Consider the following 16,661-nt stretch of genomic DNA (forward strand, 5'->3'; position numbering starts at 1 on the left):
TAGAGTTAGGGATAAGGAGGGTGGTAAGAATGAGGAAGAAAGGAATGTATAGAGGGAAAAGAGGGGTGGGAGCGGAGGGGGGAAGGGAAAAAATAACAAAATGAATCAAACAACATTGCCCTATGTAAATTTATGATTTTTAATTAAAATAAAAAATAAAAAAAGACAATTTAAATTATTTGCCAGTAAATGGATGGAACTGGAGACTATCACGGTAAGTGAAATGAGGCAATCCCAAAAATATAAAGGATGGATGCTCTCTAGGATATGCAGATGCTAAAAACAATAAAGGGAGTAGGAGGGACGGAAGAATAGAAGTTCATTGGATAAGACAAAGGGGAATGAAGGGAAGAAAGAGATATGAGAATAGGAAAGAGAGTAGAATGAACTGGATGTAATATTCCTATGTTCATACATGAATACACGACCAGGGTAACTCCACCTCACAACCACAAGAATGGGAAGTTATATTCCATTTATGTAAGTCAAAGTACACTCTACTCTCATGTATCTCTCAAAAAAAAATGCTCCCTAAAATACGTGAGGTGCATTGTACACTGGTATTTCATGAACTCTTTCTGTTTCCCAACTGGTCAGAGGAACTGAAGCAGGAGCCATCCAGAAGCAATCTTGCTGCAACAGAGATAAAACATCAGAGCAAATTCTGTCACAATATCCCAGCTTGTCACAATGACCCAGTTGTTCCTTGCAAAACGTGAGGGAAAGAGGCACAGAGAAAACTATACTTAGGGGGATTTAACTTGGTACTAAGAGGGGAACCCAATTTGCCTCTCCTTTGTCTGTCAGCTCTGTGACAAGTTGAAGTGGGCTGGGAGTCTGAGCAGAAGGAGTGAATTCACTCAAGTACTAAACCTGGGAAGGCTGTGCTCATGAGCAGCAGTATGGAGGACTGGCCCCCATTCCTCATAATTAGATTTCTTCCAAGAATCCTGAGAACCAGACCCACATCAGAGATCAGTTACTGTGAAGCCAAAAGGGCAGGTGGATCAAATCTCTCCAAAGCAGACACCACCCAGGAAAACTTGATTAGACTTGCGTCCTGGTTAGATCTCAGTCCCACCTGCTGGACCTCCCTTCACACAACACTGCAGAAGCAGGACCCTGAGAGTGCACCAGACTTGTCTGAATGGACAAAATGTCAACTGACAGTGCCTCCCAAATCAACCCACCTCATACTGGTGAGAAGGGAAGCTAGTTTCAGATGCAAAATGGTGGACTAGAAGGAGGCTACTTTCCTTGTTGCTCTGTGACTCAGGTTTCAAGCAGAGGAAATCTGTTTTTCTGTGAGGCAGTCTTTGCTGCTCATGAATCCCCTTCTGTTTACCCCATTTGCCCACCTTGATCACCTGCAGTCTGCTATCATATCGACTACTTTTTGAGTGCAGATTGCCCACTGACTGCTGTCTATCATCTGCCATTTGCCCATTTGCCTGCCTCTTGCCTGCCCATCTCCTGCTTTTCACCTCCACATCACCCAACATCTGAGGTCCAATGCTGATCATCCACTGGTAGCCTTCAAACTGCCTGCAGACCACCAGAGGATTGCCAGCAGCCTGCTGTTGCCTGGAAGCCCACTTCACAGTAGCCACAGGTTTGGTTACACATGGTGGCTGCCATTTTGGGACAACTGCCAGGACCTTCAGGAATGCCCACGTGTCCTACCATGCCCCATCTCCAGGACCCCTCAGTTTGAGCAACTGAGCCCCGCCTCCAGGGCACCTTGCCTGACCTACCGCACCCCACATGAACTCAGCACCTATGTCCCACGCTGCAGCTCCCCAGTTGCCAACATGTTTGGAAACCAGTGTAGCCATCTTGGATTATTGTGGAAGAAGAAGCTGCCATTTTGAGGTGGGGCCAATCCCATTCTGAGATGCCTGCTGGGGACTGGGAGCTCATTGTCACATACTTTCATGCATCAGTCTACTGAAGACTGGGAGGTTTGAATTGTATATGACTGTTATAGTTTAGTTTGTCTCCTTTTTGAAAATTTTTGTGTTTATTTCTTTATTTTTCTTAATTTATTTTCCTTTTGTTTACCTGTTTCCTCGGAGTATCTTTCTCCCTTTTGTCATGATAACAACAAACTTATTTTATTTCGCTTTCACTCTTCCTATGATCTCCTTCTATATACTCTTTTCTTATCCCATCAACTGTTACATTCTACACCCCTCCACATCCTCTTTGTCCACCATTAGAAATTGTGTACCTCATCGCAAATCTATTTGTTATACTGATGATAATAGTTGAACTCATCCTCTCTGTTAATTGTGACAATATTCTTTACTTCTTCATAGGGGTTATTTGCTTTAGGGCTGCGTATTGTCTGTACTGGATACTACTATATTGATCTCCCCCTTAAATAAGAGGTTTTAGAATCCTGCAGGGTCATTATAAGCCTATAGGCAGGAACCTGCTACATCCCAGATCTGCAGTGCTAGAGGGAAAGTGATGTGAAAAACATGAAAAAACAGGGGAAGAAAATGTTTCAAACAAACCAAGATTCTATATATATAGAATACAATGACAGCATGGTAGAAGAAATTTCAGAAAAGGATTTCAGAATATACTTAATTAAAATGATTCACGGTTTTTCAAGATGGCGACCTACAGGGTGGCTGCATTTCATGTTGCTCCAGGACTCAGGAGTCAAAAGAGGAGATATTGAGAGACTTGGGACCAACTCAAAGCAGCCAGGTGAGTCTCTCCCATTGGGGAGGCGTCCCGGATGAGACAGTAGTCCCGGAATGCAAGGAACTTTGTGAAGTAGAGCTGCTCTGCGAGATGCCCCTCCCTCCGCTGGAGCAGTGAACTTGGACAATGGGAGCATCGGAGAGGAGGCCGCTCAGCACAGCGCTGGGACTCGGAGCAACCACTGGGGCTCCGGCGGCTGCCCAGGGGAGGAGCGGCGAGGAGAGCTGTTTGGACTCAGAGCAACCACTTCTGAACACTCCTGCCCTGAGGAGGAGGAGGAGGAGTGTGGCCGCTTGGATTCGAAGTGACTACACCAGAGCCACAGGCGGTTGCCAGAGGAGAAGCGGCATGGCGAGCTGTTTGGACTCAGACCACTTCTGAACACCAGGGCCTGCCCAGAGGAGTAGGAGGAGGAGGAGGAGGAGTGTGGCAGGTCGCTTGGACTCGCAGTGAATGCATTAGAGATCCAGGCGGCTGCTTAGAGGAGGAGGCGAGTGGTGAGCTGTTTGGACTTAAAGCAACCGCTCCTGAACACAGGGGGGCTGCCTGGAGGAGGAGCGTGGTGGGTCGCTTGGTCTCAAGTGGCCGCACCAGAGGTCTGGGCGTCTGCCCAGAGGAGGCGTGCAGTGGGTCACGTGGATTCAGAGCCACTCAGAGTGACCACTCCTGAACACTCAGGAGGTTACCTGGAGGAGGAGGAGGAACTGGGAGGGTCACTTGGACTCCGAGTGATTGCCCAGGGCTATGGGTGGTTGGTGGGAGGAGAAGGCACACACTGAGTTGCTCGGACTCCTAGTGACCGCACCGGAATACAGGGCGGCTGTCTGGAGGAAGAGGCGTGCGGTGGGTCTCTGGGATGCAGAGCGATTGTATGGGGCCCCAGCTAGCTGCTCAGAGGAGGGGCCGCATAGCCAGGCGATTAGGTGCAGAGCAGGGTCCAAGGATCTAGGAGGCTTCTTGGTGGAAGAGCCGCACAGAGACACGCTTAGGGCGGAGCGAAGGTTCCAGGCCTGCAGGCAGATTCTCTGAGGAGGGAAAGCCTAAGGAGATTCATCTGCGAAGGGTGAGGCTCCCAGGCCCAGGAGGTAGGGCCGGGCCCCTGAGAACTTTACAGAGGAAGGCAGCCCAGCCCAGGCAGTAGCTGTAAATTGAGGGGAACCTCTAGGAGTGGAACTGACCAGCGAGACATCCCCACTGGGTGAGTCTTCCCTGGCGGGTGAGGTTTCCCCACAAGGACGGTAAAACCAGAGACACAGGCCCAAACAGGCCTTGGCTCAGCCCACAGCCTAGTTCCCCTTTGGATGACCATTGATCAACAAGTGGAGACACCTCTGCCCACTAGCAGGGAATATACCCCACCTGAAGGCCACCACTCCTAGAGAGGCAGATTCCTTGTGGAGCACCGCATTATCAACTTCCTCCAAGACTTCAGCCTACTGAAGGCTAAGAGGGGATATATATAGAAATCTTCAGGGACATTGTAAGTCAATAAAGGAAATCTGCAATATCTCAGTGGTCCACTGATACCTGAACAATATGAGAAAACAAGGAAAGAAAATGCCGCAAACAAATCTAGATGTTACAACAATAAAACCCAATGACAGCATGCAGAAGAAATGACAGAAAAGGAGTTCAGAATGGACATAATTAAAATGATCAGAGAAGCAAACGATAAGATGAAAGAGCAAATGCTCGCACTGAATGATGAGATGAAAGAGCAAATGCAGGCATTGAAAGATTCCACCAATCGACAGTTAAAAGAGCAAATACAGGAAGCAAAAGAACATTTCAATAAAGAGTTAGAGGTATTGAAAAAAAAACCAAACAGAAATCCTTGACATGAAAGAAACAATAAACCAAATTGAGAACTCCATAGAAAGCATATCCAGTAGGATAGAACACCTGGAAGACAGAACCACAGACATTGAAGACAAAATATTTAACCTTGAAAACAAAGTTCAACAAACAAAGAAGATGGTAACAAATCATGAACAGAATCTACAAGAACTATGGGATATCACGAAAAGGCCAAATTTAAGAATTATTGGGATTGAGGAAGGCTTAGAGAAGAAAAACCAAAGGAATGAACAATCTATTCAATGAAATAATATCAGAAAATTTCCCAAATCTGAAGAATGAAATGGAAAATCAAGTTCAAGAGGCTTATAGGACTCCAAATACACAAAATTACAACAGACCCACACCAAGCCACATTATAATGAAAATACCTAACATACAAAATAAAGACAGAATTTTAAAGGCTGTGAGAGAAAAGAACCAAATTACATTCAGGGGGAAACCAATACGGATATCAGCAGATTTTTCAATCCAGACCCTAAAAGCTAGAAGGACCTGCAACAACACTTTTCAAGCCCTGAAAGAAAATGGATGCCAACCAAGAATCTTATACCCAGCAAAACTTACCTTCAAATTTGACGATGAAATAAAATCCTTCCATGATAAACAAAAGCTAAATGAATTTACAAAAAGAAAGCCAGCATTACAGAACATTCTCAGCAAAATATTTCATGAGGAAGAGATGAAAAACAAAGAAGCAAATCAGCAAAGGGAGGAATTATCCTAAAGGAATTGTCAAATAAAGGAGGAGCCAAGTTGTGTCAAATAAACAAATAAATAAAATTTAAAAAATGAACCAAATGACCGGGAAACCAAATCATATCTCAATAATAACCCTGAATGTTAATGGCCTGAATTCATCAATCAAAAGACATAGACTGGCAGATTGGATTGAAAAGAAAGATCCAACAATATGTTGCCTACAAGAGACTCACCTCATAGAAAAAGATACCCATAGACTAAAGGTGAAAGGATGGGGAAAAACATACCATGCACATGGACTCAGCAAAAAAGCTGGAGTATCCATCCTCATTTCAGATAATGTGGACTTCAAGCCAAAGTTAGTCAGAAGGGACAAAGAAGGTCATTTCATACTGCTTAAGGGAAGCATAAATCAGAAAGATATAACAATCATAAACATCTATGCCCCAAACAGTGGCTCATCCATGTATGTCAAACAAATCCTTCTCAATTTCAGAAACCAAATAGACCACAACACAATAATACTAGGTGATTTTAACACGCCTCTCTCACCACTGGACAGATCTTCCAGACAAAAATTGAACAAAGAAACCATAGATCTCAATAACACAATCAATAATTTAGACTTAACGGACATTTATAGAATATACCATCCAGCCAAGAGTGAATACACTTTCTTCTCAGCAGCACATGGATCCTTCTCTAAAATAGACCATATATTATGCCACAAAGCTAATGTTAGCAAATACAAGAAGATAGAGACACTACCTTTTATTCTATCAGATCATAATGGATTGAAGTTAGAAATAAATGAAAGAGTCAAACACAGAAACTATTCCAACATCTGGAGATTAAACAATATGCTATTATATGATGAATGGATAACAGAAGATATTAGGAAGGAAATTAAAAAATTCTTAGAGGTAAATGAGAACAAAGAGACATCATATCAAAATCTCTGGGACACTATGAAAGCAGTACTTAGAGGGAAATTTATTTCATGGAGCGCATTTAATAAAAGAAGTAAAACTCAACAAATAAACGACCTAACACTACAGCTCAAAGCCCTAGAAAAAGAAGAACAGACCAGCACCAAAAGTAGTAGAAGACAGGAAATAGTTAAACTCAGAGCTGAAATCAATGAAATTGAAACAAAAGAAACAATACAAAAAATTGACAAAATAAATAGTTGGTTCCTCGAAAAAATAAACAAAATTGATAAACCTTTAGCCACACTTACAAAGAGAAAACCCAAATCACTAAAATTCGTAATGAACAAGGAAATATCACAACAGACAGGATTGAAATACAAAACATAATTAGAAGCTATTTTGAAAATCTATACTCCAACAAAATAGTTAATTTCGAAGTCATCAACAGGTTTCTGGAGACATACGAGTTGCCTAAACTGAATGAGGAGGACATACACAATTTATTTTTTTATTTTTTTATTTTTTTATTTTTTTTATTTATTTATTTATTTATTTTTTTTTAGAGCAGAGGAGTTTATAGCTTTATTGGACATTGACTTGTTTCCTCTCAGTCACAAGGAGAAAAAGACCCCAACAAAAGTCCCTACATTTTCTTGTATAACTTAAAATACATTATATCATTACTACATATTTATACTTCAATAAATCTTAATCTATAAAGCACATTTCTTATAATTGTTATCAGAAAATCTATAAACAAGCTCCATTCTGCCTCACTTCTCCACCAGCTGGCCTTGCATTTATTCCTATGCTTTTTATCAGGCTCATGCAAACCTCATCTTCCATTTTAAAATTTGATACAAGCACCAGATACAACCCAAATCTCTGGAACAATGAAATATTTGGATTTGCACGGATCACTTTCCATAGAATGATGCCCATTATAAAAAGCCTTTTCTCATTCAATATTTTAACTTTCAGAGTTTTCCATTAAGCAGTAGAAACACAGTACTTGGAATTCTCAGTCAAGGAGTATATAATCCTACTACTACAATGTATTACTTTAATACATCTTTAAAAAATGTGTTAAGACTGAAAATTGAAAAAAAAATAGTTCAATCAATTCTGATAGTTAATAAACTAGTTGTTAATAGCCTAGTTGTTTATTTTTAAAGAACAGTCCATTTAACTTAACATGTAGGTACAACCTCAACACTACTAGAGATCAATTAGTTCTTTTTAAAAAAGATTCATAAATCTCCAAACTGTAATAAGAATGTATCCTGGACTCACCTCTGAAGAATGCTGGAGAGCTAGTTAGATCTTTGAGCTGAGTCCTCCTCCCCTTCCAAATACAACACCCTGGGTAAGAGAACTATGGCTCTGGGAATCTCAGAGGTGACCTTCCTGGGAATGCTGACAGGGGAAAGAGGGTAACTACATGAAACAGCTTTATAACAAATCCCCTATGATTTACAGTGGAAGAAATACCTACCTATTTATGGTAGAATTACAGTACCTAGCACAGTGCCTTGTCGGTAGAAAATGTTTTAATAATAAATGCATGGCTGTTTTAGCCTGGTGTTCAACCCTTTTGTACCAAAGGAATAAAAATAGCAAACCTGATACTTGATACCTGTTAGGTAATCTTCTGTCCTTAACAAAGATGAAGGCAAAAAGAATGACGAATTAGATCTCTGAGTTTCTTTTCCCAAAAGCCAAAACAGACCATTAACTTGTTTACATTTGCCTTTCAACACTGCCATTCTTAGTGTTAAAATTTCTACCTTCAAACTTACAATTATTGTTTAAACTACTTTTAAATAATAAATGGGAAAATAATTATTTTCATTAGTAACAGGCCCCAAATTAAGATAGAATGACCAGTTTTTCAGTTCCTTGTGGGAGAGGGACTATACTTAAATTCATACATTTCAATGCAGAGATCAAAGTATTTGTATATCTTCCCCAATCTAGACATCCCATTCACTTTTTTGAAATTTTATCACAATCACTTATCTGAGATCTTAAGGCTCCTTTTATTTTGATGCTTTCAGCCATTCTTTTTTTTTTTTTTTTTTTTCATCTTTAAGGTGTGCACTTTTATTGAACTGGTCTCAAGTCAGTGTACAGGTAAGCCCTGGCTGCCTTCACACCTCAGCCCACTCTCAGGGAGACCTCCCTCGCCCTCCCAAAAGCCGCCCCACTCCTCCTCCTGGAGGATGGCCCAGTCCTCACCTGAGTCCATACAGGGGAGGTGACAGCATTGCTTTTGTGTAAATTATGTAATGCAAATTTTTTTAATCAGCCATTCTTTATCTTCTATTTTCTCAAATGTATATTCTAATTGGGTAAAAGGAAACAGAAAGGTATATTTTAAAAAGACCATTTTTAAATTATTTCAGATGGTTTTCAGACTTAATAGTTCCTATGTTACCCTTTAAAGTAGAAGGGAATGTATCCTTACAAAGAACATTTCAATGATCAACATAGAAATAACATATTTGTCTAGAACTGAAATTCAAAAGATAGGGAAAAACAATCAGGTAGCTCATTATTTGGAAAAAATAGAGAATATAAACATCATATCGAAAAATTAGGCATTAACACCTGAATAAAGTTTAAAATTTCAGTTTCTAGGCAGGTATAACACCATTTTTTTCAAGATAAAATAATAATGGTGAGTGAAGACTTTTTTATATTTCCCAGTCGATTTTCTGACAGTCAATAGGGAAAAAAACTATTCTATTATCACTTCATGTTTTTGTATCTTCATTTCTAAAGAAAAATACCTGAGTGCTGATTTTTTTGTGTGTGACTTCTTAAACTTTCACAACATTCAGAAGTTTTTCTGCATTGTGTCTTCTCTGATGTCTAAAAAGATTTGAGCTTTGACTATAGGATTTCCCATACTGAACACATTCATAAGGTTTCTCCCCAGTATGGATTCTCTGATGATTAATAAGCCCAGAATTCTGGCTAAAGGCTTTTCCACATTCGAGACATTTGTAAGGTTTTTCTCCAGTATGAACTCTCTGGTGTTGTACCAGGATGGAACTTCTGCTGAATGCCTTCCCACACTTAACACATCCATAAGGTTTCTCCCCACTGTGGATTCTTTGATGAAGAATAAGGGCTGAACCTTGACTGAAGTGTTTTCCACATTCATCACATATATGCTGTTTCTTCCGGGAGGGATTTCTCTTTCTTTCAAACCTGCGCTTTGGAAAACAGGATTCTCCATATTTAAAAATTTGAGGAACACCTATATTGAGAGTACCAGGAACTTCATGAGATTCTACTGCCGAAGGAATTTCCTGTTTTGGAGCTAGTGCTCCATTTTCAGTCTGAGCATCATCATCACAGTGTCTTAAGGAATGGAGCTCCCAGGATGCCCATTTGAGCTGGTTCTCCACAGCATCAAGCTCAGAACTTGGCAATCCCTGAGCTTCTTCTTGAGATACTATCTCCTCTACTAGTACTAGTATCTCCTCTACTAGTACGTTTCCGACGACGGAGAGAAACCGGCTGTCCAGGGTCATCTAGTTCACTCTCCAAATCCTCTAGCACTGTCACTGCCTCTTCTCCATTCTCTGGATGATGCTCTCGAACCCAAGTTTGTAGCTCCTTGGGTAGTATGGCAACAAACTGCTCCAGCACCACTAGTTCCAAGATTTGTTCTTTTGTGTGCGTCTCTGGCCTGAGCCACAGACGGCAAAGTTCTCTGAGCTGGCTCACTGCTTCACGGGGCCCTGGTGAATCCTGGTATCCAAACTGCCTGAATCGCTGCCGGAAAACCTCTGGGTCAGGGAGATGGTTCCAGGTGATACGTGATCCCTCTTCACCATCAGGATCCTCTTCCAATTTCACTCTGAGAATTTTTTCTTCTTCATCTGGAGTTGGGATGATAAGTATTGAATCTTCTTCCACTGACTGTGCAGACATCCTGATTTGTAATACTCTAGCTCAGGAACCGCAGCAGCTTCGCAGTCCAAGGCAGACGCAGGACATACACAATTTAAATAGACCAAATTCAAGTACTGAAATAGAAGAAGTCATCAAAAGCCTACCAACAAAGAAAAGTCCAGGACCAGATGGGTTCTCAGCCGAGTTCTACAAAACCTTTAAAGAAGAGCTCATTCCAATACTTCTCAAAGTATTCCATAAAATAGAAGAGAAGGGAACCCTCCCAAACTCATTCTATGAAGCCAATATCACACTGATACCTAAACCAGAGAGAGACTCATCAAGGAAAGAAAATTTCAGACCAATATCCTTAATGAACATCGACCCAAAAATTCTCAACAAAATTTTAGCAAATTGCATACAAAAACATATTAAAAAGATAGTGCACCATGATCAAGTGGGTTTCATCCCAGGGATGCAAGGTTCGTTCAACATCAGGAAATCAATAAATGTAATTCACCATATCAATAGACTTAAAGTCAAGAATCACATGATTATTTCAATAGATGCAGAAAAAGCATTTGACAAAATACAGCACCCCTTCATGCTCAAAACACTAGAAAAAATAGGGATAGTGGGAACATTCCTTAACATTGTAAAGGCCATTTATGCTAAGCCCATGGCTAATATCATTTTAAATAGTGAAAAACTGAAAGCGTTCTCCCTAAAACTGGAACAAGGCAGGGATGCCCTCTTTCACCACTTCTATTCAATATCATCCTTGAAACTCTAGCCAGAGCAATTAGACAGACCAAAGAAATTAAAGGGATATGAATTGGAAAAGAAGAACTCAAACTATCCCTGTTCACTGATGACATGATTATATATTTAGAGGAACCTAGAAATTCCACCAGAAAACTCTTAGAACTCATAATTGAATTCAGTAAAGTAGCAGGTTACAAGATCAATGCCCATAAATCCAACGCATTTTTATACATAAGTGATGAATCTTCAGAATGAGAAATTAGGAAAACTATCCCATTCACAATAGCCTAGAAAAAAATAAAATACTTGGGAATCAATCTCACAAAAGAGGTGAAAGACCTCCACAATGAGAACTACAGAACACTAAAGAAAGAAATTAAAGAACACCTTAGAAGATGGAACGATCTTCCATGTTCTTGGATAGGAAGAATTAATATTGTCAAAATGGCCATACTACCTAAAGTGCTATACAAATTCAATGCAATTCCAATTAAAATTCCAATGATGTAACTTACAGAAATAGAGCAAGCAATTATGAAATTCATCTGGAAGAATAAGAAATCCAGAATAGCTAAAGCAATCCTTAGCAGGAAGAGTGAAACAGGGGGTATTGCAATACCAGATCTTCAACTCTACTACAAAGCAATAGTAATAAAAACAGCATGGTGTTGGTACCAAAATCGAAAGGTAGATCAATGGTACAGAATAGAGGACACGGACACAAACACAAATAAATACAATTTTCTCATACTATAGAAAGGTGCCAAAAAAATGCAATGGATAAAAGATAGCCTCTTCAACAAATGGTGCTGGGAGAATTGGAAATCCATATGCAACAGAATGAAACTAAACCCATATCTCTCACTATGCATGAAACTAAACTCAAAATGGATTAAGGACCTCGGAATCAGACCAGAGACCCTGCAGATTATAGAAGAAAAAGTAGGTCCAGAACTTCAACATGTCGGCTTAGGAGCAGACTTCCTTAACAGGACTCCCATAGCACAAGAAATAAAAGCAAGAATCAATAACTGGGATAGATTCAAACTAAAAAGCTTTCTCTCAGCAAAGGAAACTATCAGCAATGCGAAGAAAGAGCCTACAGAGTGGGAGAATATCTTTGCCAATCACACTTCAGATAGAGCGCTAATCTCCAGAATCTATAAAGAACTCAAAAACTCTACTCTAAGAATACAAATAATCCAGTCGACAAATGGGCTAAGGAAATGAACAGACACTTCACAGAAGAAGATCTACAAGCAGTCAACAAACATATGGAAAAATGTTCAACATCTCTAGTAATAAGAGAAATGCAAATCAAAACCACCCTAAGATTCCATCTCACCCCAATTAGAATGGCAATTATCAAGAATACAAGCAACAACAGGTTTTGGCGAGGATGTGGGGAGAAAGGTACACTCATACATTGCTGGTGGGACTGCAAATTAGTGCAGCCACTCTGGAAAGCAGTGTGGAGATTCCTTAGAAAACTTGCAATGGAACCACCATTTGACCCAGCTATCCCACTCCTTGGCCTATACCCAAAGGACTTAAAATCAGCATACTATAGAGATACAGCCACATCAATTTTCATAGCTGCTCAATTCACAATAGCCAGCCTGTGGAACCAACCTAGATGTCCTTCAATTGATGAATGGATAAAGAAACTGTGGTATATATACACAATGGAATATTACTCAGCCATAAAGAATGATAAAATTATGGCATTTGCAGGCAAATGGATGAAATTGGAGAATATCATGCTAAGTGAGATAAGCCAATCTCAAAATGTCAAAGGACGAATAATATCACTAATAAGTGGATGTTGACATATAATGGGGGGAGGGTAGTGTTAGTGTTAGGGTTATAGATAGGGTTAGGGAGGGGGGCAAGTATGGAGGAAGGAAGGACTGTATAGAGGGAAAAGAGGGGTGGGAGGGGTGGGGGGAAGGGAAAAAATAACAGAATGAATCAAACAACATTACTCTATGTAAATTTATGATTACACAAATGGTATGCCTTTACGCCATGTACAGAGAAACAACATGTATCCCATTTGTTTACAATAAAAAAATACATTATTAAAAAAAAAAGTTTTATTGGAACACAAAAAAAAAATGATTCACAAAGCAAAGGATGAGATAAGAGAGCAAATGCAGGCAATGAATCATGACTCCAATCAACAGTTGAAAGAGCAACCACAGGAAGCAAAAGATGATTTCAACAAAGAGACAGAGATTCTGAAAAAAAAAAATCCTTGAAATGAAGGAAAAAATAAACCAAATAAAAAGCTCAATGGAAAGCATCCCCTAGAGACTAGATCACTTGAAAGACAACAAAGACAAAATATGTAATCTTGAAAATAAATTTGACCACACAGAGAATATGGTAAAAAAATCTTGAACAGAACCTCCAAGAACTATGGAATATAATGAAATGACCAAATTTAAGAATTATCAGGATTGAGGAAAGCACAGAGATGCAAACCAAAGGAACGAACAACCTATTCAATGAAATAATATCAAAAATTTTCCCAAAATTGAAAAATAAAATGGAAAATCATCTATAAGAGGCTTACAGAACACTGAATGCACAAAATTACAACAGATCCATACCAAGACACATTATAATGAAAATGCCTAACATCTAATATATCAAATTTTAAAGATTGCAAGAGCAAAGCTTCAGATTACGTATAAGGGGGAACCTATACGGATATCAGCAGATTTCTCAGACCAGACCCTAAAGTTAGAAGGGCCTGGAACAACATATTTCAAACTCTGAAAGAACATGGTTGCCAACCAAGAATCTTATACTCAGAAAAACTAACCTTCAGATTTGAAGATGAAATAAAATCTTTCCATGATAAACAAAAGTTAAAAGAATTTACAAATAGAAAGCCTGTGCTACAGAACATTCTCAGCAAAATGTTCCTTGAGGAGGAAATGAAAAACAATAATGTAGGTCAGAAAGCAGGGAATGAAAAAGAAAAGCCAATCACAGAGAAACCAAGTCAAGTTAAAAACCAAAAATAAGCCCAAATGACTGGGAATACAAATCATATGTCAATAAAAGCCTGCATGTTAATAGCCTAAACTCATCAATCAAAAGACATAGACATTCTTAAAAATGTTTAGCAAACATTTTTAAGAATGTTTGCTAAAGGTTTTTGGTAGCTCCCCTTTGTTAAAGGTGTTCTCTTTCTATTTTGAGTTTTGTTATTATTTAGTGTTGTATTTTGCAAAATGTCTTTTTTTTTGAGATAATAATGTTTATCTTTTGTTAGATCAATGAGTTCTGTAACTAGATTTTCTAATGTTGACCTGTCTTGTATTTTCAGTATAAATCTTTGCTAACAATGGTTTGTATTTATTTTATTTCTCATTTGTCAGATGGTTTTAGGTTAGGTTTACTTAATAGTTCTGGAAATTAAGATTGTGAAGGTGAGAAACCTTTATTAGTAGTACTGATTTAACCTCAGATGACAAACTAATGGCTAATGGCTTATTAGTATAAAATAAGAATGACTTCTGTATAGGATATTTATTTTTCACTCAACAGGGATTTTTGAAAGTACTTATCTAAAAATAAGTTCAGAAACTGTGAATCTTCGTATCTAGACATTATGGCATTTTGGAATTTGTAATCTAATGATAATTTGGGTGTATTTTTGTGTGGGGGTGATGGTTAAGGGAGGTAATATGTGACTACAAAACAGTGGGAACTTGTTATCTAATTAATAGTTTAGTAAAGATCATAATTTGAAAAAAAAAGACATAGACGGCAGATTGGATTAAAAAGAAAGACTCAACAATATGCCGCCTTCAAGACACTCACCTCATAGCAAAAGACATCCACAGAATAAAGGTGAAAGGATGGGAAAAAACATACCACTAGCAAGAACTCAGTAAAACAGTGGGGGTTTCCATCCTTATGTCAGACAAAGTGAACTTCAAGCTGACTAATTTGAACTTCAAATTAGAATGGACAAAGAAGGACATTTCATACTCTTAAAGGGAACCAAAAATCAGGAAGATATAATGAACATTAATATTTATTTCCTAAAAAATGGTGCATCCATGTACATCAAACAAATCCTTCTCAATTCCAGGAATCAAATAGACCACAGTACAATGATTCTGGGTGAATTTAACACAACACAGTCAGATTTACTTGTGTTATGTAAAACGTGTCTTTGGTACATATGGAATTTATCATGGTATATGAGATGAGGCAGGGATATTACTTTACTTATCCTATAACATTTATTGACTACTTCCTTTTCCCAGTGATTTGAGATGATGTCATCTTTATACATTCAATATCTATATGTATCTGCGTATACTTACATCTGGATATTGTGTTGTGCTAATAGACTACTATGATACTGTTAAATTATTTAGACTTTTAAAAGTGCCCTAATGTGTTTTAGTGCTGGTCCCACTTCCATGTTTGTTTGTTTGTTTGTTTGTTTCACAAAATTTAGCATCAGGTGATATAGCTTAAAATTGTTGTTTTCATTGAGATGTTATTAAATTTACAAATTAATTTACCCAATAATATGGTCCTTCTATTTGTAGAAAGGCTATTTTTTGCCTTCAGTGGTATTTTAATTTTTATTTTTAATAGGTCTCACATTTTTATTGACATAGTAATATGTTTTTGTTACCATTCTTTATGAAATGATTTCTTCCATTAGGTTTTCCAAATGATTGAATATATGTAAACTACTGATTTTTGTATGTTGATTTAGTACTTGGAAATCTAATTGAGCTATCTTACTGTTTGTAGTAGCTGTTAATAAAATATCTTGAATCTTAAAAAAAAAAAAAAGAAAGAAACAGCTACTTTATTAGGCTGCGGGAACTGGCAGCTCAGAGAGTAGCACAAACAGGAAGGGGTTAACAACCCCACACCTTGCTATGTCAGTGGGTAACTCAGGAAGAATTGGAAAAGGAAGAATAATGGACACAGACAGTGACCATCTAGTCTGGGCAGCTATTTTGACCATCTCAGTAGAGATGTTTCTTTTATTCTTTAGATTTTTGTTATTTTCTTGTGTGTGTGTGTGTGTGAATTCTTTATCTGCTGATTGACTCAGGGACATATATACATATACTTATTTGTTTCTTTTTCTCTAGTTGGTAGCATTTTTAAAATGTAGTAATTTCTTTTCCTGCCTTGTCTTTTGAGGGTTCAGGTTTTTGGACTGTATGTCTAGGTTTGATTTGTATGCTTTTCATTACTTTATGTCTCTAGTTTCTCTTTCTCTCTTATTTTCTTCTGCTTAAGACTAATTTCTATTGCTTTCCAGAGTGGTTGCACCAGTTTGCAGTCCCAGCAGCAAAGTATGAGTGCACCTTCATCCCCACATCTTCGTCAGCATTTATTCTTACTTGTATTCTTGATAATTGCCATTCTGACAGGGTGAGATGAAATCTCAGTATAGTTTTAATTTGCATATCACTAATTCCTAGAGATGCTGAACATTTTTTCACACATTTCTTCACCATATTATTTCTTCTTTTGAGAAGTGTCTGTTTAGTTCCTTTGTGGATTGGCTGCTTTCACTCATCATTATATGGGAAATAATTTATCCATGCTGCATGTGACTACTTTTTCATTCTCAGTACCTCCTATGTTACATGAATAAAAACATGCCACATTAAGTACACATAAACCTGTTTTCAAAAGTCATGTGCTTTTTGCTTACATACATTGGTTTCCACACCTTCAGGTTCTATGATGTTTCACTCAGATTTCACAAATACACTAATTGCTGTG

General features: G+C 38.4%; 1 protein-coding gene and 1 long non-coding RNA gene across 2 annotated transcripts in view; one reads left to right on the forward strand and one right to left on the reverse strand.

The window, feature by feature from the left end:
* The window catches only part of LOC306664744, a 471,099-nt gene that overhangs the window by 71,593 nt on the left and 382,845 nt on the right, over window positions 1–16,661 (forward strand). The gene's annotated exons all lie outside the window — the stretch shown is intronic.
* Window positions 8,894–10,186, reverse strand: LOC306663404 (zinc finger protein 24-like). The gene is made up of 2 exons (XM_079143776.1): window positions 9,714–10,186; window positions 8,894–9,682 (listed from the first exon to the last, which is right to left on the reverse strand). The coding sequence occupies exons 1-2, from the start codon at window positions 10,149–10,151 to the stop codon at window positions 9,029–9,031; spliced, it is 1,092 nt and encodes a 363-aa protein (XP_078999902.1). The 5' UTR covers window positions 10,152–10,186; the 3' UTR covers window positions 8,894–9,028.

This window comes from Sciurus vulgaris (assembly GCF_902686455.1).
Source record: "Sciurus vulgaris genome assembly, chromosome: 6".
Lineage (NCBI taxonomy): Eukaryota > Metazoa > Chordata > Mammalia > Rodentia > Sciuridae > Sciurus > Sciurus vulgaris.